Raw genomic sequence first — 24,500 nt, 5'->3', positions numbered from 1 at the left:
AGTATTTTTCTCCCTATAGTTTTTTAGAGCTTCAATGGTGCCATCCTGCTTTAGTAGTGCAAATGCTTTCTTTTTACTGTTAATTGCCTGTCTTACTTCTTTGTTTAGCCACATTGGGTTTTTCCTATTTCTAGTCCTTTTATTCCCACAAGGTATAAACCGCTTACACTGCCTATTTAGGATGTTCTTAAACATTTCCCATTTATTATCTGTATTCTCATTTCTGAGGATATTGTCCCAGTCTACCAGATTAAGGGCATCTCTAAGCTGTTCAAACTTTGCCTTCCTAAAGTTCAATGTTTTTGTGACTCCCTGACAAGTCCCCCTAGTGAAAGACAGGTGAAACTGCACAATATTGTGGTCGCTATTTCCTAAATGCCCAACCACCTGCAGATTTGTTATTCTGTCAGGTCTATTAGATAGTATTAGGTCTAAAAGTGCTGCTCCTCTGGTTGGATTCTGCACCAATTGTGAAAGATAATTTTTCTTGGTTATTAGCAGAAACCTGTTGCCTTTATGGGTTTCACAGGTTTCTGTTTCCCAGTTAATATCCGGGTAGTTAAAGTCCCCCATAACCAGGACCTCATTATGGGTTGCAGCTTCATCTATCTGCTTTAGAAGTAGACTTTCCATGGTTTCTGTTATATTTGGGGGTTTGTAACAGACCCCAATGAGAATTTTGTTACCATTTTTCCCTCCATGAATTTCGACCCATATGGACTCGACATCCTCATTCCCTTCGCTAATATCCTCCCTTAAAGTGGACTTTAGACAAGACTTTACATAGAGACAAACCCCTCCTCCTCTCCGATTTTTACGATCCTTTCTAAACAGACTGTAACCCTGTAAGTTAACTGCCCAGTCATAGCTTTCATCTAACCATGTCTCGGTTATTCCCACTATGTCAAAGTTACCTGTAGATATTTCTGCTTCTAGTTCTTCCATCTTGTTTGTCAGGCTTCTGGCGTTTGCGAGCATGCAGTTTAGAGGATTTTGTTTTGTTCCAATCTCCTCACTGTGGATTGTTTTAGAAATGTTCTTACCTCCCTTCTGAGTATGTTTTCCTGGGTCGTCTTTGTTCGAGTCTAATGTTTTTCTTCCCGTCCCCTCTTCTTCTAGTTTAACGCCCTCCTGATGAGTGTAGCGAGTCTTCTGGCGAATGTGTGTTTCCCAGGTTTGTTGAGGTGTAGTCCGTCTCTGGCGAGGAGTCCATCATACCAGTAATTCACACCGTGGTCCAGGAATCCAAATCCTTGTTGTCTGCACCATCGTCTTAGCCAGTTGTTTGCATCAAGGATCCTGTTCCATCTCCTGGTGCCATGCCCGTCTACTGGAAGGATAGAAGAAAAAACTACCTGTGCATCCAGTTCCTTTACTTTCTTCCCCAACTCTTCAAAGTCCTTGCAGATTGTCGGTAGGTCCTTCCTTGCCGTGTCATTGGTGCCAACATGTATCAGAAGAAATGGGTGGACGTCCTTGGAGCTGAAGAGCTTTGGTATCCTATCGGTCACATCCTTGATCATCGCACCTGGAAGGCAGCATACTTCTCTTGCAGTTATGTCCGGTCTGCAGATGGCTGCTTCGGTGCCTCTCAGTAGTGAGTCTCCCACCACCACCACTCTTCGTTGCTTCTTGGCTGTACTTTTTGCTGTCACTTGTTGCTGTGTGCCCTTTTCTTTTTTGCTTGCTGGTATTGCTTCATTCTTAGGTGTGCCATCTTCATCCTCTACAAAGATTTGATATCGGTTCTTCAGTTGTGTGGTTGGTGATTTCTCCATGGTCTTCTTGCTTCTTTTGGTCACATGCTTCCACTCATCTGCTTTTGGAGGTTCTCTGACACTTTTTGCACCTTCTGTGACCAGTAGAGATGCTTCTGTTCTGTCTAGAAAGTCTTCATTCTCTTTGATGAGTTTCAAAGTTGCTATTCTTTCTTCCAGACCCCGCACCTTTTCTTCTAAAAGGGCCACTAGTCTACACTTCTGACAGGTGAAATTGGATTCTTCTTCTGGTCGATCTGTGAACATGTAGCACATGCTGCAGCTCACCATGTAGGTTGTCACATCTGCCATGTTGCTCCTAGATCCTGCTGACTTGCTGTGTGTTTTCCTTCTTGTGTAATCTACTCAGCCAAGCTCTCTTGCAATAATGTCCTACAGGCAAAAATTCTAGGCTTAGGGAGACTTCGCTTCTCCCAGAAGGCACCTGGAATATGCAAATTAGCCTCCTGAAGCTTGAATCCCTGGTTTGGTGATGCTTTCGAAGCTTTTCGATGCTTTTTAATTTAAAACAAATTAAATGAAGATAATAATACCAAAGAATTTGTGTTTGCAATCATTTTCAGGAAGAAACTGAGTATTATCTGACAGAATTGCAGGGGTGTGAATACTTTTGGCCATGACTGTACACATGGGGAGAAGGGATATCACCATTACACACTGAACGGGAAACCACTGGGTAAATCTGACATGGAGAAGGACTTGGGGATCCTAGTTAATGATAAACTTACCTGGAGCAGCCAGTGCCAGGCAGCAGCTGCCAAGGCAAACAGGATCATGGGGTGCATTAAAAGAGGTCTGGATACACATGATGAGAGCATTATACTGCCTCTGTACAAATCCCTGGTTAGACCGCACATAAGAGTACTGTGTTCAGTTTTGGGCATCGGTGCTCAGGAAGGATATAATGGAACTAGAGAGAGTACAAAGGAGGGCAACAAAATTAATAAAGGGGATGGGGGAACTACAATACCCAGATAGATTAGCGAAATTAGGATTATTTAGTCTAGAAAAAAGACGACTGAGGGGCGATCTAATAACCATGTATAAGTATATAAGGGACAATACAAATATCTCTCCGAGGATCAGTGTATACCAAGGAAGGTGACGGGCACAAGGGGGCATTCTCTGCGTCTGGAGGAGAGAAGGTTTTTCCACCAACATAGAAGAGGATTCTTTACTGTTAGGGCAGTGAGAATCTGGAATTGCTTGCCTGAGGAGGTGGTGATGGCGAACTCAGTCGAGGGGTTCAAGAGAGGCCTGGATGTCTTCCTGGAGCAGAACAATATTGTATCTTACAATTATTAGGTTCTGTAGAAGGACGTAGATCTGGGGATTTATTATGATGGAATATAGGCTGAACTAGATGGACAAATGGCTCTTTTCAGCCTTACTAACTATGTTACTATGTTACAGAAGGAGCTGAGAAAGAGACAAAATGTCACAACTCTGTTGTCGGGTGTCCTGGGACCAGGCGCTCCTTCCTTGTCGTTAACGCTAGTGTTGCCTTAGCTTAACCTGTTCACTGGATTCCTTCTGATGGTGAAGACCCCGGTGACGTCACCGCTGTTACGGCCGGCGCTGACACAGTGCAGGGAAGCTCTCGGCAGCAGCGCGTGCATTAGCAGCGCTCCTGCCGAAAGCAGTTTTAACCCTGTGGATGCCGGCAGGGGACGTGACAGACATCAGAATGTAAGTATGTAGTGGTTTTTTTTTTACTTTTACAATGGTAAGCAGGGTAAATATCGGGTTACTAAGTGCGGCCCTGCACTTAGTAACCCGATGTTTACCCTGGTTACCCGGGTGCTGCAGGGGGACTTCGGCATCCTTGAAGACAGTTTCAATGATGCCGAAGTCTTTCCCCTGATCGTTGGTCGCTGGAGAGCTGTCTGTGTGACAGCTCCCCAGCGACCACACAACGACTTACCAACGATCACGGCCAGGTCGTATCGCTGGTCGTGATCGTTGGAAAGTTGTTCAGTGTGAAGGTACCTTAACAGTGAACAGCTGAGAGCCTTAATGCAGGAAAGTTTCCAAGAGATCTCAACTGAGCAGATTAACCCCTGCACTGCGAAAAGAAACCTGAACCGTTAAATATGAAGGTGAAGTGCTTCTAAACAGAGGCTCCTCTCTGTCGTGGTAAACCTGTGACACAAAAGCAGCAGAGAAATTGAAAGAATTATTGAAAAAGAAAGGGACAAAAGGAAAGGAGAAAGAATAGAAAGAGAGGAGGAATCACAGAAAAAGAGGGGAAAGACAAGAGGAAGGGACAGAAGCAGACAAGAATGGGACACAAAGAGGAGAAAGGACATAAAAAGAGAAGAAAGAAAAGAAGCCAAGCAAGGAACAGAAGGAGCAGATACATGGACAAAATCATCTGAGAAAGGCAGTAGGAACTGACAAAGGGACTGAAGCATCTGAGAAAAGGGCAGAAAGGGACAAAATCATGTGAGCAAAGGGCAGAAGGAGCGGAGAAAGACGGAAAGAGCAGAGAAATGGACAATCAGCTGAGAAAATAGCAGAATGAGACAAGAAATGGACTGAAGCAACTGAGAAAAAGACGGAAGGAGCTGACAAAGGGACAAAATCATGTGAGCAAAGGACAGAAGGAGCAGAGAAAGAGACGGAAGGAGCTGAGAAAAGGACAATCAGCTGAGAAAAAGGCAGAAGGAGACAAGCAATGGACTGAAGCAGCTGAGAAATGGACTGAAGGAGCTGAGAAATGGACTGAAGGAGCTGACAAAGGGACAAAATCATGTGAGAAAAGGGAGGAGCGGAGAAAGAGACAGAAGGAGACGAGAAAATGACTGAATCAGCTGAGAGAAGGCCAAAAAGAGCCAAGAAAGGGACAAAATCATCTGAGAAAGAGGTGAAAGGAGACAAGAAAAAGAGATAGAAGGAACCGAGAAAGAGACAGAAGAACCCAAGAAAAGGACACAATCACCTGAGAAGGAGACGGAAGGAGCGAAGAAAGAGATGGAAAAAGCAGAGAAAGAGACAGAAGGAGCCGAGAAACAGACAGAAGGAGTCAGGAAAAAGACGCCAAAAAAAGGACAGAAGTAGATGAGAAAGAGACAGAAGGAGCAGAGAAAGAGGCAGTATAAGGGGATAAAGAGATGGAAGGAGCCGATTGAGATGGAAGGAGCACAGAAAGGGACTGGAAGAGCGGAAAAAGGGCCAGAAGGAGAAAAAAGACTGAAAGAGAGGAGAAGGGACACAAAGAGAGGATGAAGTGGAGGAAAAAGGACAAAGAGGAGAAGGGACGGTAATAATAGAAAGGACAGAGTGGAGGATGGACCAAAAAAGAAAGGATGTAAAGAAAACAAATAGAGGTAAGGGTAGAAAGACAGGAATAAGGTAAAGCATGGAGGAGGGATGAAAAGAGTAAAGGTTGAAAGAAAAAGACAGGAAAGAAAAGGAATGACAAAAAAAGGAAAAACAGAATTAAGAAGAGAATGGAGAAAAGACAAAGGGAAGGAAGAAAGAAAAAAATAGGAAAAAGCATTTAAAGAGAGTTGAGAGTACAGAGAGAGAAATGAGAGATGGAGGAAGATGAAAGGAAGGATCAAAGGAAAGACAGAAAAAAAAGAAAAACAGATGAAAGGATAAAAAGAGAAGGAAGCACAAAAATCAAAGGAAAGTTAGAAGGGGAATGACGGAAAAAGAAGAGAAAGGAAGAAAAGAATGGACAAAAAAGGGGAGTAGAGGGAGGAGAAAAAGGGAAGTATAAAAAGATAAAGATAGAAAAAAGAAAACTAAGAAAGAGGAGGAAGGATAGAAAGAGAGAGGGAAGGAAATAAAAAGGAGGAAATACAGGTGAGGAGAGAAAATAGGAAAGATAGGCAGGAAAAAAGGGGAGAAAAAACAGAAATAGAGGAGGAAGGAGAGATAAATATATAAACATATGGAAAGAGAGGAGAAAGGACAGAAAGAAAAGAGAGGGATACAAAGAGGAGGAGGTAGGACAGAAAGAGGAAGGACAGAAAAAAGCTGAAGCAGGACAAAGGGAAGAGGAGGAAAATCGGAGAAAATTACAGAAAGATAAAAGGAAAGAAAAAAAAAGGAAATATAGAGGGAAAGAGGAGAAGATAGGAAACAGGGAAAGACAGAAAGAGATTAGGAAGGACAGAAAGAGAGGGGGAAGGACGGAGGAAAGAGTACAAAAAACAGATTGGAGGAAGAACAAAAAGTATTGAGGAAGGACATTAGCGAAGAATGGAAAAATAAGAGTGAGGACTGGAGAAAGCAGCCAACAAGAAGAGCGAGAGGGAAGCATTTAATCAGTCAGAGAGAAACCAGGACACGATCCAGACAGAAGGAAAGACAACAACGAGGAAAGGAGCAAGATCATCGCATCACAGGGACTAACTACAGGCAGGAGGAAGAGGGAAAAGAATCTGGAACTGAACCTTTGGTAGCCCGGACCACACATACTCATGTCATAGAAGTGCTGCCAGAAGGCCTCCATCCAGCGGCGCAGATCATCGCGGCTCTCAGCTCTGGCGGTGTGCGTCACCTCCTCACATCCATAGCGGTTACTGATGGACAGAGTGTGAGACAGATTCTGACCGTCACGGTCCGAGCAGCGGATCCTGGTCTCCTAAAGAAAAGAGCATAACACATCAATACCGCTAGTGTCCCAATACATGCCACCGGGACTGTGACAGTCCCTGTACGTCACACCTGTAAAACAGACACTCCCCCATGTAATACAGACACTCCGCTGTGTAATATCACACGTGTAATACAGACACTCCGCCGTGTAATATCACACGTGTAATACAGACACTCCACTGTGTAATATCACACGTGTAATACTGACACGCCCCCGTGTAATATCATACGTGTAATACTGACACTCTCCCATGTAATATCACACCAGTAAAACAGACACTCCCCCCATGTAATAGACACTCCGCTGTGTAATATCACACGTGTAATACAGACACTCCGCCGTGTAATATCACACGTGTAATACTGACACTCCCCGTGTAATATCACACCTGTAAAACAGACACTCCCCCATGTAATACAGACACTCCGCTGTGTAATATCACACGTGTAATACTGACACTCCCCCGTGTAATATCACACGTGTAATACAGACACTACACCGTGTAATATCACACGTGTAATACTGACACTCCCCCGTGTAATATCACACGTGTAATACTGACACTCCTCCGTGTAATATCACACGTGTAACACTGACACTCCCCCATGTAATATCACACCTGTAAAACAGACACTCCCCCCGTGTAATACAGACACTCCCCGTGTAATATCACACGTGTAATACTGACACTCCGCTGTGTAATATCACACGTGTAATACAGACACTCCGCTGTGTAATATCACACGTGTAATACTGAGTCTCCCCGTGTAATATCACACATGTAATGAGACACTCCCCTGTGTAATATCACGCTTGTACTACAGACACTCCCCCCCCGTGTAATATCACAGGTGTAATACAGACTCTCCTGTTATGTTTGCTAATGACAGGTGTTATGAAGGCAATCCAGAAACACAGTGTGCTTAGCGATCAGAGCGCACACAGTGATCTGACAAATACCCAAAAATACAAGAACGAGCTCTGAGACGTGGAAACTCTGTAGACTGCACACCTGATCCTATCCTAAACACAACTAAAAGCGGCTGTGGATTGCGCCTAACAACTACCTAGGCAACTCGGCACAGCCTAAGAAACTAGCTAGCCTGAAGATAGAAAAATAGGCCTGACTTGCCCCAGAGAAATTCCCCAAAGGAAAAGGCAGCCCCCCACATATAATGACTGTGAGTAAGATGAAAAGACAAAACGTAGGGATGAAATAGATTCAGCAAAGTGGGGCCCGATATTCTAGGACAGAGCGAGGACAGTAAAGCGAACTTTGCAGTCTACAAAAAACCCTAAAGCAAAACCACGCAAAAGGGGCAAAAAAAACCCACCGTGCCGAACTAACGGCACGGCGGTACACCCTTTGCGTCTCAGAGCTTCCAGCAAAACAAAAGACAAGCTGGACAGAAAAAAAGCAACAAAAAAGCAAAAAGCACTTAGCTATACAGAGCAGCAGGTCACAGGAACAATCAGGAGAAGCTCAGATCCAACACTGAAACATTGACAAGGAGCAAGGATAGCAGCATCAGGCGGAGTTAAGTAATGAAGCAGTTAACGAGCTCACCAGAACACCTGAGGGAGGAAGCTCAGAAGCTGCAGTACCACTTGTGACCACAGGAGTGAATTCAGCCACAGAATTCACAACAGTACCCTTCCCCTTGAGGAGGGGTCACCGAACCCTCACCAGAGCCCCCAGGCCGACCAGGATGAGCCGCATGAAAGGCACGAACAAGATCGGAAGCATGAACATCAGAGGCAAAAACCCAGGAATTATCTTCCTGAGCATAACCCTTCCATTTAACCAGATACTGGAGTTTCCGTCTAGAAACACGAGAATCCAAAATCTTCTCCACAATATACTCCAATTCCCCCTCCACCAAAACCGGGGCAGGAGGCTCAACAGATGGAACCATAGGTGCCACGTATCTCCGCAACAACGACCTATGGAATACATTATGTATGGAAAAGGAGTCTGGGAGGGTCAAACGAAAAGACACAGGATTGAGAACCTCAGAAATCCTATACGGACCAATAAAACGAGGTTTAAATTTAGGAGAGGAAACCTTCATAGGAATATGACGAGAAGATAACCAAACCAGATCCCCAACACGAAGTCGGGGGCCCACACGGCGTCTGCGATTAGCTAAAAGTTGAGCTTTCTCCTGGGACAAGATCAAATTGTCCACTACCTGAGTCCAGATCTGCTGCAACCTATCCACCACAGAATCCACACCAGGACAGTCCGAAGACTCAACCTGTCCTGAAGAGAAACGAGGATGGAACCCAGAATTGCAAAAAAATGGAGAAACCAAGGTAGCCGAGCTGGCCCGATTATTAAGGGCGAACTCAGCCAACGGCAAAAAGGACACCCAATCATCCTGGTCTGCAGAAACAAAACATCTCAGATATGTTTCCAAGGTCTGATTGGTTCGTTCGGTCTGGCCATTAGTCTGAGGATGGAAAGCCGAGGAAAAGGATAGGTCAATGCCCATCCTACCACAAAAGGCTCGCCAAAACCTTGAAACAAACTGGGAACCTCTGTCAGAAACAATATTCTCAGGAATGCCATGCAACCGAACCACATGCTGAAAGAACAAAGGTACCAAATCAGAGGAGGAAGGCAATTTAGCCAAGGGCACCAGATGGACCATTTTAGAAAAGCGATCACAGACCACCCAAATGACTGACATCTTTTGAGAAACGGGAAGGTCAGAAATGAAATCCATCGAAATATGTGTCCAAGGCCTCTTTGGGACCGGCAAGGGCAAAAGCAACCCACTGGCACGAGAACAGCAGGGCTTAGCCCTAGCACAAATCCCACAGGACTGCACAAAAGTACGTACATCCCGTGACAGAGATGGCCACCAGAAGGATCTAGCCACTAACTCTCTGGTACCAAAGATTCCAGGATGACCAGCCAACACCGAACAATGAAGTTCAGAGATAAGTTTATTAGTCCACCTATCAGGGACGAACAGTTTCTCTGCTGGACAACGATCAGGTTTATTCGCCTGAAATTTTTGCAGCACCCGCCGCAAATCAGGGGAGATGGCAGACACAATGACTCCTTCCTTGAGGATACCCGCTGGCTCAGATAAACCCGGAGAGTCGGGCACAAAACTCCTAGACAGAGCATCCGCCTTCACATTTTTAGAGCCCGGAAGGTACGAAATCACAAAGTCGAAGCGGGCAAAAAATAACGACCAACGGGCCTGTCTAGGATTCAAGCGCTTGGCAGACTCGAGATAAGTCAAGTTCTTATGATCAGTCAATACCACCACGCGATGCTTAGCTCCTTCAAGCCAATGACGCCACTCCTCGAATGCCCACTTCATGGCCAGCAACTCTCGATTGCCCACATCATAGTTACGCTCAGCGGGCGAAAACTTCCTGGAAAAGAAAGCACATGGTTTCATCACTGAGCAATCAGAACCTCTCTGTGACAAAACCGCCCCTGCTCCAATCTCAGAAGCATCAACCTCGACCTGGAACGGAAGAGAAACATCTGGCTGACACAACACAGGGGCAGAACAAAAACGACGCTTCAACTCCTGAAAAGCTTCCACAGCAGCAGAAGACCAATTAACCAAATCAGCACCCTTCTTGGTCAAATCGGTCAATGGTTTGGCAATGCTAGAAAAATTACAGATGAAGCGACGATAAAAATTAGCAAAGCCCAGGAACTTTTGCAGACTTTTCAGAGATGTCGGCTGAATCCAATCCTGGATGGCTTGGACCTTAACTGGATCCATCTCGATAGTAGAAGGGGTAAAGATGAACCCCAAAAATGAAACTTTCTGCACACCGAAGAGACACTTTGATCCCTTCACAAACAAAGAGTTAGCACGCAGGACCTGAAAAACCATTCTGACCTGCTTCACATGAGACTCCCAATCATCTGAGAAGATCAAAATGTCATCCAAGTAAACAATCAGGAATTTATCCAGATACTCACGGAAGATGTCATGCATAAAAGACTGAAACACAGATGGAGCATTGGCAAGTCCGAACGGCATCACTAGATACTCAAAATGACCCTCGGGCGTATTAAATGCAGTTTTCCATTCATCTCCTTGCCTGATTCTCACCAGATTATACGCACCACGAAGATCTATCTTAGTGAACCAACTAGCCCCCTTAATCCGAGCAAACAAGTCAGATAACAATGGCAAGGGATACTGAAATTTAACAGTGATCTTATTAAGAAGGCGGTAATCAATACACGGTCTCAGCGAACCATCCTTCTTGGCTACAAAGAAGAACCCTGCTCCCAGTGGTGATGACGATGGGCGAATATGTCCCTTCTCCAGGGATTCCTTCACATAACTGCGCATAGCGGCGTGTTCGGGCACGGATAAATTAAATAATCGACCTTTAGGGAATTTACTACCAGGAATCAAATTGATAGCACAATCACAATCCCTATGCGGAGGTAGAGCATCGGACTTGGGCTCTTCAAATACATCCTGATAATCAGACAAGAACTCTGGGACCTCAGAAGGGGTGGATGACGAAATCGACAAAAATGGAACATCACCATGTACCCCCTGACAACCCCAGCTGGATACCGACATGGAATTCCAATCCAATACTGGATTATGGGTTTGTAGCCATGGCAACCCCAACACGACCACATCATGCAGATTATGCAACACCAGAAAGCGAATAACTTCCTGATGTGCAGGAGCCATGCACATGGTCAGCTGGGCCCAGTATTGAGGTTTATTCTTGGCCAAAGGTGTAGCATCAATTCCTCTCAATGGAATAGGACACCGCAAAGGCTCCAAGAAAAACCCACAACGTTTAGCATAATCCAAATCCATCAGATTCAGGGCAGCGCCCGAATCCACAAACGCCATGACAGAAAACGACGACAAAGAGCATATCAAGGTAATGGACAGAAGGAATTTGGACTGTACAGTACCAATGACGGCAGACCTAGCGGACCGCTTAGTGCGCTTAGGACAATCAGAAATAGCATGAGTGGAATCACCACAGTAGAAACACAGACCATTCAGACGTCTGTATTCCTGCCGTTCAACTCTAGTCATAGTCCTATCGCACTGCATAGGCTCAGGTTTAACCTCAGGCAGTACCGCCAAATGGTGCACAGATTTACGCTCGCGCAAGCGTCGACCGATCTGAATGGCCAAAGACAAAGACTCATTCAAACCAGCAGGCATAGGAAATCCCACCATGACATCCTTAAGAGCCTCAGAGAGACCCTTTCTGAACAAAGCTGCCAGCGCAGATTCATTCCACTGAGTGAGTACTGACCATTTCCTAAATTTCTGACAATATACTTCTATCTCATCCTGACCCTGACACAAAGCCAGCAAATTTTCCTCAGCCTGATCCACTGAATTAGGCTCATCATACAGCAATCCGAGCGCCAGGAAAAACGTATCGACACTACTCAATGCAGGGTCTCCTGGCGCAAGAGAAAATGCCCAGTCTTGAGGGTCGCCGCGCAAAAAAGAAATAATAATCAAAACCTGTTGAATAGGATTACCAGAAGAATGAGGTTTCAAGGCCAGAAATAGCTTACAATTATTTTTGAAACTTAGAAACTTAGTTCTATCTCCAAAAAACAAATCAGGAATAGGAATTCTTGGTTCTAACATAGATTTCTGATCAATAGTATCTTGAATTTTTTGTACATTTATAACGAGATTATCCATTGAAGAGCACAGACCCTGAATATCCATGTCCACACCTGTGTCCAGAATCACCCAAATGTCTAGGGGAAAAAAAAAAAATGAACACAGAGCAGAAAAAAAAAAAAAAAAAATGATGTCAGAACTTTTTCTTTCCCTCTATTGAGAATCATTAGTTTGGGCTCCTTGTACTGTTATGTTTGCTAATGACAGGTGTTATGAAGGCAATCCAGAAACACAGTGTGCTTAGCGATCAGAGCGCACACAGTGATCTGACAAATACCCAAAAATACAAGAACGAGCTCTGAGACGTGGAAACTCTGTAGACTGCACACCTGATCCTATCCTAAACACAACTAAAAGCGGCTGTGGATTGCGCCTAACAACTACCTAGGCAACTCGGCACAGCCTAAGAAACTAGCTAGCCTGAAGATAGAAAAATAGGCCTGACTTGCCCCAGAGAAATTCCCCAAAGGAAAAGGCAGCCCCCCACATATAATGACTGTGAGTAAGATGAAAAGACAAAACGTAGGGATGAAATAGATTCAGCAAAGTGGGGCCCGATATTCTAGGACAGAGCGAGGACAGTAAAGCGAACTTTGCAGTCTACAAAAAACCCTAAAGCAAAACCACGCAAAGGGGGCAAAAAAAACCCACCGTGCCGAACTAACGGCACGGCGGTACACCCTTTGCGTCTCAGAGCTTCCAGCAAAACAAAAGACAAGCTGGACAGAAAAAAAGCAACAAAAAAACAAAAAGCACTTAGCTATACAGAGCAGCAGGTCACAGGAACAATCAGGAGAAGCTCAGATCCAACACTGAAACATTGACAAGGAGCAAGGATAGCAGCATCAAGCGGAGTTAAGTAATGAAGCAGTTAACGAGCTCACCAGAACACCTGAAGGAGGAAGCTCAGAAGCTGCAGTACCACTTGTGACCACAGGAGTGAATTCAGCCACAGAATTCACAACACTCTCCCTTCCCATGTAATACAGACACACTCCCCGTGCAATATCATAGGTCTAATACAGACATTTCCTTGTGTAATATCATAAATGTAATACAGACACTTCCCCAGTATAATATCGCAGGTGTAATACAGACACTCCCCCATGTAATATCACACGTAATACAGACACTCTTCCCATGTAATACCACACATGTAATACAGACAATTTCCCCGTGTAATATCACAGGTGTAATACAGACACTCCGCTGTGTAATATCACATGTGTAATATTCACCCTCCTCTCCGTGTAATATCACACGTGTAATACAGACACTCCCCCATGTAATATCACACCTGTAATACAGACACTGCCCCGTGTAATATCACACGTGTAATACTGACACCTTTCCCGTGAGATATCACACGTGTAATACTGACGCTCCCCTGTGTAATACTGACACTCCCCCCATGTAATATCACACGTGTAATACTGAAGCTCCCCCGTGTAATATCACGCTTGTAATACAGACACTCCGCTGTGTAATATCACATGTGTAATATTCACCCTCCTCTCCGTGTAATATCACAAGTGTAATACAGATACTCCACCATGTAATATCACACCTGTAATACAGACACTCCCCTGTGTAATATCACATGTGCAATATTGACACTCCCCCCTTGTAATATCATAGGTGTAATACAGACACTCCCCTCCTGTGTAATATCATAGGTGTCATACAGACACTCTCCCCATGTAATATAACAGGTGTAATACACACTCTCCCATGTAATATCACACATGTAATACAGACAATTTCCCTGTGTAATATCACAGGTGTAATACAGACACTCTCTCAGTGTAATATCACAGGTGAAATACAGACACTCTCTCCATGTAATATCACAGGTGTAATAGACACTCTCTCCATGTAATATCACAGGTGTAATACACACTCCCCCATGTAATATCACACGTGTAATACAGACACTCCGCTGTGTAATATCACATGTGTAATATTCACCCTCCTCTCCGTGTAATATCACACGTGTAATACAGACACTCCCCCATGTAATATCACATGTGTAATATTGACACCTCTCCCGTGAGATATCACACGTGTAATACTGACGCTCCCCCGTGTAATACTGACACTCCCCCATGTAATATCACACGTGTAATACTGACGCTCCCCCGTGTAATATCACGCGTGCAATACAGACACTCCGCTGTGTAATATCACAAGTGTAATATTCACCCTCCTCTCCGTGTAATATCACAAGTGTAATACAGACACTCCACCATGTAATATCACACCTGTAATACAGACACTCCCCTGTGTAATATCACATGTGTAATATTGACACTCACCCCGTGTCATCATAGGTGTAATGCAGACACTCCCCTCCTGTTTAATATCATAGGTGTCATACAGACACTCTCTCCATGTAATATAACAGGTGTAATAAACACCCCCCCATGTAATATAACACATGTAATACAGACACTTTCCCCCTGTAATATCACAGGTGTAATACAGACACTCTCCCCGTGTAATATCACAGGTGTAATACAGACACTCTCTCCGTGTAATATCACAGGTGTAATACAGACACTCCCCCGTGTAATATCACACGTGTAATATTGACACCTCTCCCGTGAGATAACACACGTGTAATACTGACGCTCCCCCGTGTAATATCACAGGTGTAATGCATACAGTCCTACCTTATTTACAGACACCGTCAGTTCAGGTTCAGTTTCAGGCCTCGTTTGACATTTTTCTTTGTAACAGAGCAGCAGACAACCATGTAACACACAGAACATCCGCTGCCAAAACTTCTGTCCCCGCGTCTGAAACAAGTCACCTCTTTTGGTTTGTATTCAGTCATGGGACGTGGTATTGCCTCAGCATAACCACACACATTATCAGGCAGATTACCTGGATGTGGAGATCACCGGACATCATGTCCTGATTCATACAGTCCGGCTGTGCAGTAAGGCGGCAGCAGACGCTTCCATATAACGGCAGCCAACAGGAACTCTCATCTGTAAGGACAGCAGACTACCGTCAGCTACATGCTCTTAGATCCATCACCTCAATCATATAGTTCTAGGGGGATGAACATTCATGAGGAGTGCACCTCCTTAACCGCATCTACAGGGTCCCGCTATGGGGTTCTTCCTCACGCCTTCTCTACTCCAACTGCATGCTATCCTATTAATGCCATCCTAAGAAACCCCTTATGCTGTAGAGATATCACTGATTGTCCTGCTTAGTAGGCACAATATCCAGGGTTTCTTCATCAGTGTAAAAGGGTTTGGGAAGGGGATTTAATAAAGAAATTCTGGCTGTTGGCTTGATATGGCCCGATTTCCTAAATTCTTCCTCTGGTCCTGCAATTAGGTCTCTCTAAATGATTCATCTACTTCTCCTGTGTAACAATATTCATGTAGGGTTTCCAGTAATATGATTTAGGTGATTGTGATCCAGACCAGTAGGCACAATTTATGGCTTCTCCTTACTGTAAGGAAGAAGGATTTTCGGGGGCAGAACAGTACTAAAGAATTGTGTACATCGTCATCCATCTCAGAACAGTAAAGGCGATCTGTGACATTATGGCCAGTCTAAGAACCATACGGCAGAGCTGTGATATCATTATCAGTCTAAGAACAGGACAAGGAATATGTGACATCATCAGCCAAAGAATAATACAAGCGACTTGACACATCTTTACAAGTCTAAGAACACTACAAGGGAGCGGTAACATCATCAGTCTAAGAAAAGAACAGGAGAGCTGTGCCATCATCATCAGCCTGAGAACCGCTCAAGGAATCTGTGACATCATCATCATCACCATCTAAAATCAGTGCAAACAATGTGTGACATCACCAGCCTAAGAACGGTACAGAGGAACTGTGACATCATCAGCCTAAGAACAGTACAAGGGAGAAGTGACATCATCAGACTGAAGACCTCCATATACATCATAGTAATGTCGACCTAATCAGCCTCACAGGTTTGGCTGACAGTCTGTTGTGGCTGGGGGAGTATTCTTCGGCTGACAGCCATCTAATCGTATTGCAGCTTAAAATGCCCCTGTGCACGGGATTGTGCTCAGTGACTACAGACAGTGTCAGGTCGGTGCCGTTATACTGATTACACTGATACCCGTCATCAGGATTGTACTCAGTGACTACAGACATTGTCAGGTCGGAGCCGCTATACTGATACCGGTGATCAGGATTGTGCTCAGTGACTACAGGCAGTGTCAGGTCGGTGCCGTTATACTGATTACACTGATACCTGTGATCAGGATTGTACTCAGTGACTACAGACATTGTCAGGTCGGAGCCGCTATACTGATACCGGTGATCAGGATTGTGCTCAGTGACTACAGACAGTGTCAGGTCGGTGCCGTTATACTGATTACACTGATACCTGTCATCAGGATTGTACTCAGTGACTACAGACATTGTCAGGTCGGAGCCGCTATACTGATACCGGTGATCAGGATTGTGCTCAGTGACTACAGGCAGTGTCAGGTCGGTGCCGTTATACTGATTACACGGATAGCTGGTGGTAAAATCCGTCTTGTGGTTGTTGTGTAACCTGTATTATCAGTTTTGAATGAATGGTATGCTCGTGCTCTGGGGTGGGGCTGTGGGTGGCCTATGGGTGGGGTCTTCATGTGGTGCTCTAATTAGCTATTCATAATGCAGACAGCTGATAGGTCACTGCTCCCTCACTGACCCACCCCTTAGTTTAAATAAAGAATATTACATCTATATATTAAAAAAAAAGCCCCTTCTGGAGACAGGGTCCGGCTGTGGCACATGCGCTGCAGCATGATTGCTGATAGCTGCTATAGCAGCGCCATCGTGGAGGAGGAAATTGTTTGCAGGAGTGTTTTTTTCCAATATATATATATACAGTTAGGTCCATATGTATTTGGACAGAGAAAACATTTTTCTAATTTTGGTTATAGACATTACCACAATGAATTTTAAACAAAACAATTCAGATGCAGTTGACGTTCGGACTTTCATTTGAGGGTATCCACATTAAAATTGGATGAAGGGTTTAGGAGTTTCAGCTCCTTAACATGTGCCACCCTGTTTTTAAAGGGACCAAAAGTAATTGGACAGATTCAATAATTTTAAATAAAATGTTCATTTTTAGTACTTGGTTGAAAACCCTTTGTTGGCAATGACTGCCTGAAGTGTTGAACTCATGGACATCACCAGACGCTGTGTTTCCTCCTTTTTGATGCTCTGCCCGGCCTTCACTGTGGTGGTTTTCAGTTGCTGTTTGTTTCTGGGCCTTTCTGTCTGAAGTTTAGTCTTTAGCAAGTGAAATGCTGCTCAATTGGGTTGAGACCAGGTGACTGACTTGGCCATTCAAGAATATTCCACTTCTTTGCTTTAATAATCTCCTGGGTTGCTTTGGCTTTATGTTTTGGGTCATTGTCCATCTGTAGTATGAAACAACGACCAATCAGTTTGGCTGCATTTGGCTGGATCTCAGCACACAGTATGGCGGCTCTGAATACCTCAGAATTCATTCAGCTGCTTCTGTCCTGTGTCACATCATCAATAAACACTAGTGACCCAGTGCCACTGGCCGCCATGCATGCCCGCGCCATCACACTGCCTCCGCCGGGTTTATGCATGCCCGCGCCATCACACTGCCTCCGCCGGGTTTATGCATGCCCGCGCCATCACACTGCCTCCGCCGGGTTTATGCATGCCCGCGCCATCACACTGCCTCCGCCGGGTTTATGCATGCCCGCACCATCACACTGCCTCCGCCGGGTTTATGCATGCCCGCGCCATCACACTGCCTCCGCCGGGTTTATGCATGCCCGCGCCATCACACTGCCTCCGCCGGGTTTATGCATGCCCGCGCCATCACACTGCCTCCGCCGGGTTTATGCATGCCCGCGCCATCACACTGCCTCCGCCGGATGTTACAGATGATGTGGTATGCTTTGGATCATGAGCTGTACCACGCCTTCGCCATACTTTTCTCTTTCCATCATTCTGGTAGAGGTTGATCTTGGTTTCATCTGTCCATAGAATGTTCTTCCAGAACTGTGCGGCTTCTTTAGATGTTTTTTAGCCTTTTTCTTCTTGATGCTTATGAGTGGCTGCACCGTGCAGTGACCCCTCTGTAGTTACTTTCATGCAGTCTTCTCTTTATGGTAGATTTGGATATTGATACGCCGACCTCCTGGAGAGTGTTGTTCACTTGGTCGGCTGTTGTGAAGGGGTTTCTCTTCACCATGGAGATTATTCTGCGATCATCCACCACTGTTGTCTTCCGTGGGCGCCCAGGTCTTTTTGCATTGATGAGTTCACCAGTGCTTTCTTTCTTTCTCAGGATGGACCAAACTGTAGATTTTTTCACTCCTAATATTGTGGCAATATCTCAGATGTTTTTTTTTCTGTTTTTGCAGCTTAAGGATGGCTTGTTTCACCTGCATGGTGAGCTCCTTTGACCGCATGTTTACTTCACAGCAAAACCTTCCAAATGCAGCACCACTCCTCAAATCAACTCCAAGCCTTTTATCTGCTTAATTGAGAATGATATAACGAAGGGATTGCCCACACCTGTCCATGAAATAGCCTTGGAGTCAATTGTCCAATTACTTTTGGTCCCTTTAAAAACAGGGTGGCACATGTTAAGGAGCTGAAACTCCTAAACCCTTCATCCAATTTTAATGTGGATACCCTCAAATGAAAGCTGAAAGTCTGAACTTCAACTGCATCTGAATTGTTTTGTTTAAAATTCATTGTGGTAATGTCTATAACCAAAATTAGAAAAATGTTGTCTCTGTCCAAATATATATGGACCTAACTGTATATATATATATATATATATATATATATATATATATATATTTAATATTCATTATGTAAAATAGTGACCTGTCAGAAGCCATACAGATGAATAGCTAATCAGAGCACCACATAAAGACCCCCACAGCCCCTCCCCCACATCCCCACCCATAACACAAGCATATCATTAACTCAAAACTGAATATACAGATTACACAAGACAGACTAGACGGATTTCATGAGCAGGTGTCACAATAATGTAAAAATGTCATATTGTGAGTTTAGTTTCAGAAGGTTACATGGCTTTCCGCACACACGCTGCAGATTCGACCCCCCCTTTCTCCCCCTCTGAATTCGCTCATAACCAAGACAAAGCCCTATGGCAGACACTCTGTGCAACTTGATACCATTGTGTGAGCAGTTTATGGCTTGTAGCTGCACCAGACGCTGTGAAAACTACTTACTCACTCCTCCCGCATAATATCAGCCAAAACTGGTATAGCCACTTCCAAACTGCAGGCATTTCTTTGTTCTATTAACGTGTTATATATGGGCACCGATCCGGGCTAGAGATATAAGAATTATATATTCCGGATGTCCATCGATAGATCTATCACTCACTGAAAGCGCTAGCGACTAAACTCAACGAGTGCAAAGCATGGATTTCTCCTTAAGCAGTTCGTGTAAGTACGCCATGCTTACACTTAAAGGGAACCTGTCACCCCTCCAGTCATTTGTAACTAAAAGAGCCATCTTGTGCAGCACTAATGCTGAATTCTGACAAGGTGACTCTTTTAGTTATTGTTCGTTGCACTGCAGAAATAAATCGCTTTTGAATTTGGTTCCTCATACCTGTGAAATCGCCAGGGAGGCAGGTCTTTGCCCCCTCATCCAGATGTCTCCCAGCCGTCACTCTGCGAGAAGGGGGCCACCTCCTCGGCATTATTCAGTTGTCCAGGCGCCTGCGCGGTCATATTCTGCCTTGGGCATGCACAGTTCGTGCTGCCCGACAACTGACATCACTTGAAGTCTTGTTTTACTGTGCCTGCGTGCACACGCGGCCCGAGATCAAGCTGGTGCACGCAGGCGCAGTAAACAAGACATCAAGTGATGTCAGTATAACGGCACCGACCTGACACTGTCTGTAGTCACTGAGCACAATCCTGATCACAGGTATCAGTGTAATCAGTATAACGGCACCGACCTGACACTGTCTGTAGTTACTGAGCACAATCCTGATCACAGATATCAGTGTAATCAGTATAATGGCGCCGACCTGACACTGTCTGTAGTCACTGAGCACAATCCTGATCACAGGTATCAGTGTAATCAGTATAACGGCACCGACCTGACACTGTCTGTAGTTACTGAGCACAATCCTGATCACAGATATCAGTGTAATCAGTATAATGGCGCCGACCTGACACTGTAGTCACTGAGCACAATCCTGATCACAGGTATCAGCGTAATCAGTATAACGGCACCGACCTGACACTGTCTGTAGTCACTGAGCACAATCCTGATCACAGATATCAGTGTAATCAGTATAACGGCACCGACCTGACACTGTCTGTAGTCACTGAGAACAATCCTGATCACAGGTATCAGCGTAATCAGTATAACGACACTGACCTGACACTGTCTGTAGTCACTGAGCACAATCCTGATCACAGGTATCAGTGTAATCAGTATAATGGCTCCGACCTGACACTGTCTGTAGTCACTGAGCAAAGTCCTGATCACAGGTATCAGTGTAATCAGTATAACGGCACCGACCTGACACTGTCTGTAGTCACTGAGTACAATCCTGATCACAGGAATCAGTGTAATCAGGATAACGGCACCGAGCTGACACTGTCTATAGTCACTGAGTACAATCCTGATCACAGGTATCAGTGTAATCAGTATAACGGCACCGACCTGACACTGTCTGTAGTCACTGAGCAAAATCCTGAACACAGGTATCAGTGTAATCAGTGTAACAACACCGACCTGACACTGTCTGTAGTCACTGAGCACAATCCTAATCACAGGTATCAGTGTAATCAGTATAATGGCGCCGACCTGACACTGCCTGTAGTCACTGAGCACAATCCTGGTCACAGGTATCTGTGTAATCAGTATAACGGCGCCGACCTGACACTGTCTCTAGTCACTGAGCACAATCATGATCACAGGTATCAGTGTAATCAGTATAACGGCACCGACCTGACACTGCCTGTAGTCACTGAGCACAATCTTGATCACAGGTATCAGCGTAATCAGTATAACGGCACCGACCTGACACTGTCTGTAGTCACTGAGCACAATCCTGATCAAAGGTATCAGCGTAATCAGTATAACGGCACCGACCTGACACTGTCTGTAGTCACTGAGCACAATCCTGAACACAGGTATCAGTGTAAACAGTGTAACAACACCGACCTGACACTGTCTGTAGTCACTGAGCACAATCCTGATCACAGGTATCAGTGTAATCAGTATAACGACACTGACCTGACACTGTCTGTAGTCACTGAGCACAATCCTGATCACAGGTATCAGTGTAATCAGTATAACAGCACCAACCTGACACTGACTGTAGTCACTGAGCACAATCCTGATCACAGGTATCAGTGTAATCAGTATAACAGCACCAACCTGACACTGACTGTAGTCACTGAGCACAATCCTGATCACAGTTATCAGTGTAATCAGTATAACGGCACCGACCTGACACTGTCTGTAGTCGCTGAGCACAATCCTGATCACAGGTATCAGTGTAATCAGTATAACGACGCCGACCTGACAATGTCTGTAGTCACTGAGCACAATCCTGATCACAGGTATCAGTGTAAACAGTATAACGGCACCGACCTGACACTGCCTGTAGTCACTGAGCACAATCCTGATCACAGGTATCAGTGTAATCAGTATAACGGCACTGACCTGACACTGTAGTCACTGAGCACAATCCTAATCACAGGTATCAGTGTAATCAGTATAATGGCGCCGACCTGACACTGCCTGTAGTCACTGAGCACAATCCTGGTCACAGGTATCTGTGTAATCAGTATAACGGCGCCGACCTGACACTGTCTGTAGTCACTGAGCACAATCATGATCACAGGTATCAGTGTAATCAGTATAACGGCACTGACCTGACACTGTCTGTAGTCACTGAGCACAATCCTAACCACAAATATCAGTGTAATCAGTATAACGGCACCGACCTGACACTGCCTGTAGTCACTGAGCACAATCCTGATCACAGGACACACCAGGGACACAAAGCTGTAGAGGCCGCCTCCAGACCCTGGGAGGACTGACGTGCGCTGCTGCCGGCTGCTTTCTGTGAAGCGAGCTCCTTACCTGAGCTGCTGATGGTGAGATCGTGAGTCCTGAAACCATCCTGCACATGGGCCAGCATCAGCTTGGTGTGGGCCAGCAGCTGAAACTTAGGTCCCCTGAGATAGAAGCAGCAGACGATATAATGCAACCACAGACGGCACAGAGGAGACTACAACACACTCCGTGAGTCATTATTACATATTATGGCCTGTACATACAGCAGATTCCCCCTGCGGTACTCACGGGACACTGGGAGGGGGCAGCAGGACTGGGCTTCCTCCCCCATTGTTGCAGCTTCCATCCATGGCAGCTCGTAACCTGCGCCCAGAAGATCTCCCCAAGGAACTGCTCAGTCTGGTGGATAATCTTCGAGGAGTCCCCGAAAGCGAGAAGTCTTCATCCACCGCACAACTGTACAGCTGCAGGCTGAGCTCAAACCCAGGGTCCACGTCAGAGCTGGAGAGGACACAACAGGTGGGTCACACCATGTGATGGAAGACCCCCAGATATGGCTCCTCATACAGGGAAAATCAGGAGGCGGTACTCACAAGACGATGGCATTCTCAAAGCAGATGTCTGTGGCGGTGCGATCTACGAAGACCATCTCCGTGTCACACACCTCTCCCCGAATCTGCAGAGCGCAGAACACGGCACAGCGGTGCAGCTCTGCGACAGGCGAGACAAAGGAAAAAAGTTGTGCATGTGGAAATTATGTGAACCCCTGTGGTAGCAGTCCACATACAACACACTGGCGGTAGCGCCGTCTGTGCACATACTTTGCGATGATGCTCTGTGTGTTTTGTAGTGAGTATGCTCTGTGTGTTCTGTAGTGAGCACATTCCTTGTTTTTCTACATGTTTTGTAGTGAAGTGTGCTGACTGTGTGCTTTAAAGAACAAGCTCTGTGTCTTCTTAAGTGCGCCCTCTGCTGCGCATTCTTTAGCAGGCGTCCTCTACTGGATATTCTGATATGCGCGTCCTCTGCTGTGTGTTCTGTAGTGAGCGTCCTCTCCTGCGTGTTCTGTAGTGAGCGTCCTCTGCTGCGTGTTCTGTAGTGAGCGTCCTCTCCTGCGTGTTCTGTAGTGAGCGTCCTCTGCTGCGTGTTCTGTAGTGAGCGTCCTCTCCTGCGTGTTCTGTAGTGAGCGTCCTCTGCTGAGTGTTCTGTAGTGAGCGTCCTCTGCTGCGTGTTCTGTAGTGAGCGTCCTCTGCTGAGTGTTCTGTAGTGAGCGTCCTCTGCTGCGTGTTCTGTAGTGAGCGTCCTCTGCTGAGTGTTCTGTAGTGAGCGTCCTCTGCTGCGTGTTCTGTAGTGAGCGTCCTCTGCTGCGTGTTCTGTAGTGAGCGTCCTCTGCTGCGTGTTCTGTAGTGAGCGTCCTCTCCTGCGTGTTCTGTAGTGAGCGTCCTCTGCTGCGTGTTCTGTAGTGAGCGTCCTCTGCTGTGTGTTCTGTAGTGAGCGTCCTCTGCTGAGGGTTCTGTAGTGAGCGTCCTCTGCTGAGTGTTCTGTAGTGAGCGTCATCTGCTGAGTGTTCTGTAGTGAGCGTCCTCTGCTGTGTGTTCTGTAGTGAGCGTCCTCTGCTGAGGGTTCTGTAGTGAGCGTCCTCTGCTGAGTGTTCTGTAGTGAGCGTCCTCTGCTGCGTGTTCTGTAGTGAGCGTCCTCTGCTGTGTGTTCTGTAGTGAGCGTCCTCTCCTGCGTGTTCTGTAGTGAGCGTCCTCTCTTGCGTGTTCTGTAGTGAGCGTCCTCTCCTGCGTGTTCTGTAGTGAGCGTCCTCTGCTGAGTGTTCTGTAGTGAGCGTCCTCTGCTGCGTGTTCTGTAGTGAGCGTCCTCTCCTGCGTGTTCTGTAGTGAGCGTCCTCTCCTGCGTGTTCTGTAGTGAGCGTCCTCTGCTGCGTGTTCTGTAGTGAGCGTCCTCTGCTGAGTGTTCTGTAGTGAGCGTCCTCTGCTGAGTGTTCTGTAGTGAGCGTCCTCTGCTGTGTGTTCTGTAGTGAGGTGCTCTGCTGTGTGTTCTGTAGTGAGCGTCCTCTGCTGCGTGTTCTGTGGTGCGTCCTCTGCTGCGTGTTCTGTGGTGCGTGCGCTCTCCTGCGTGTTCTGTGGTGCGTGCGCTCTCCTGCGTGTTCTGTGGTGCGTGCGCTCTCCTGCGTGTTCTGTGGTGCGTGCGCTCTCCTGCGTGTTCAGTGGTGAGCGTCTTCTGCTGTGTGTTCTGTAGTGAGCGTGCTCTGCTGTGTGTTCTGTAGTGAGCGTCCTCTGCTGCGTGTTCTGTGGTGCGTCCTCTGCTGCTTGTTCTGTGGTGCGTGCGCTCTCCTGCGTGTTCTGTGGTGCGTGCGCTCTCCTGCGTG

The 24,500-nt window shown here is 45.9% G+C and overlaps 1 protein-coding gene across 4 annotated transcripts in view; it reads right to left on the bottom strand.

Annotated features, from left to right (window-relative positions):
* The window catches only part of RTKN (rhotekin), a 149,241-nt gene that overhangs the window by 18,403 nt on the left and 106,338 nt on the right, over positions 1–24,500 (bottom strand). For all 4 annotated transcript variants that reach the window (XM_069745013.1, XM_069745010.1, XM_069745012.1 and 1 more), the window contains 6 exons: positions 22,720–22,837; positions 22,415–22,627; positions 22,193–22,287; positions 14,943–15,049; positions 14,729–14,854; positions 6,210–6,375 (listed from right to left, as the gene is read on the bottom strand). In XM_069745013.1, the coding sequence (XP_069601114.1) occupies positions 6,210–6,375; positions 14,729–14,854; positions 14,943–15,049; positions 22,193–22,287; positions 22,415–22,627; positions 22,720–22,837 (825 nt within the window). The remainder of the gene's footprint in view (positions 1–6,209; positions 6,376–14,728; positions 14,855–14,942; positions 15,050–22,192; positions 22,288–22,414; positions 22,628–22,719; positions 22,838–24,500) is intronic.

The sequence above is a fragment of the Ranitomeya imitator genome, chromosome 1 (genome assembly GCF_032444005.1).
Source record: "Ranitomeya imitator isolate aRanImi1 chromosome 1, aRanImi1.pri, whole genome shotgun sequence".
NCBI lineage: Eukaryota > Metazoa > Chordata > Amphibia > Anura > Dendrobatidae > Ranitomeya > Ranitomeya imitator.
Note: the sequence above shows the minus strand (reverse complement) of the source record. Positions and strands in the feature narration are given on the sequence as shown.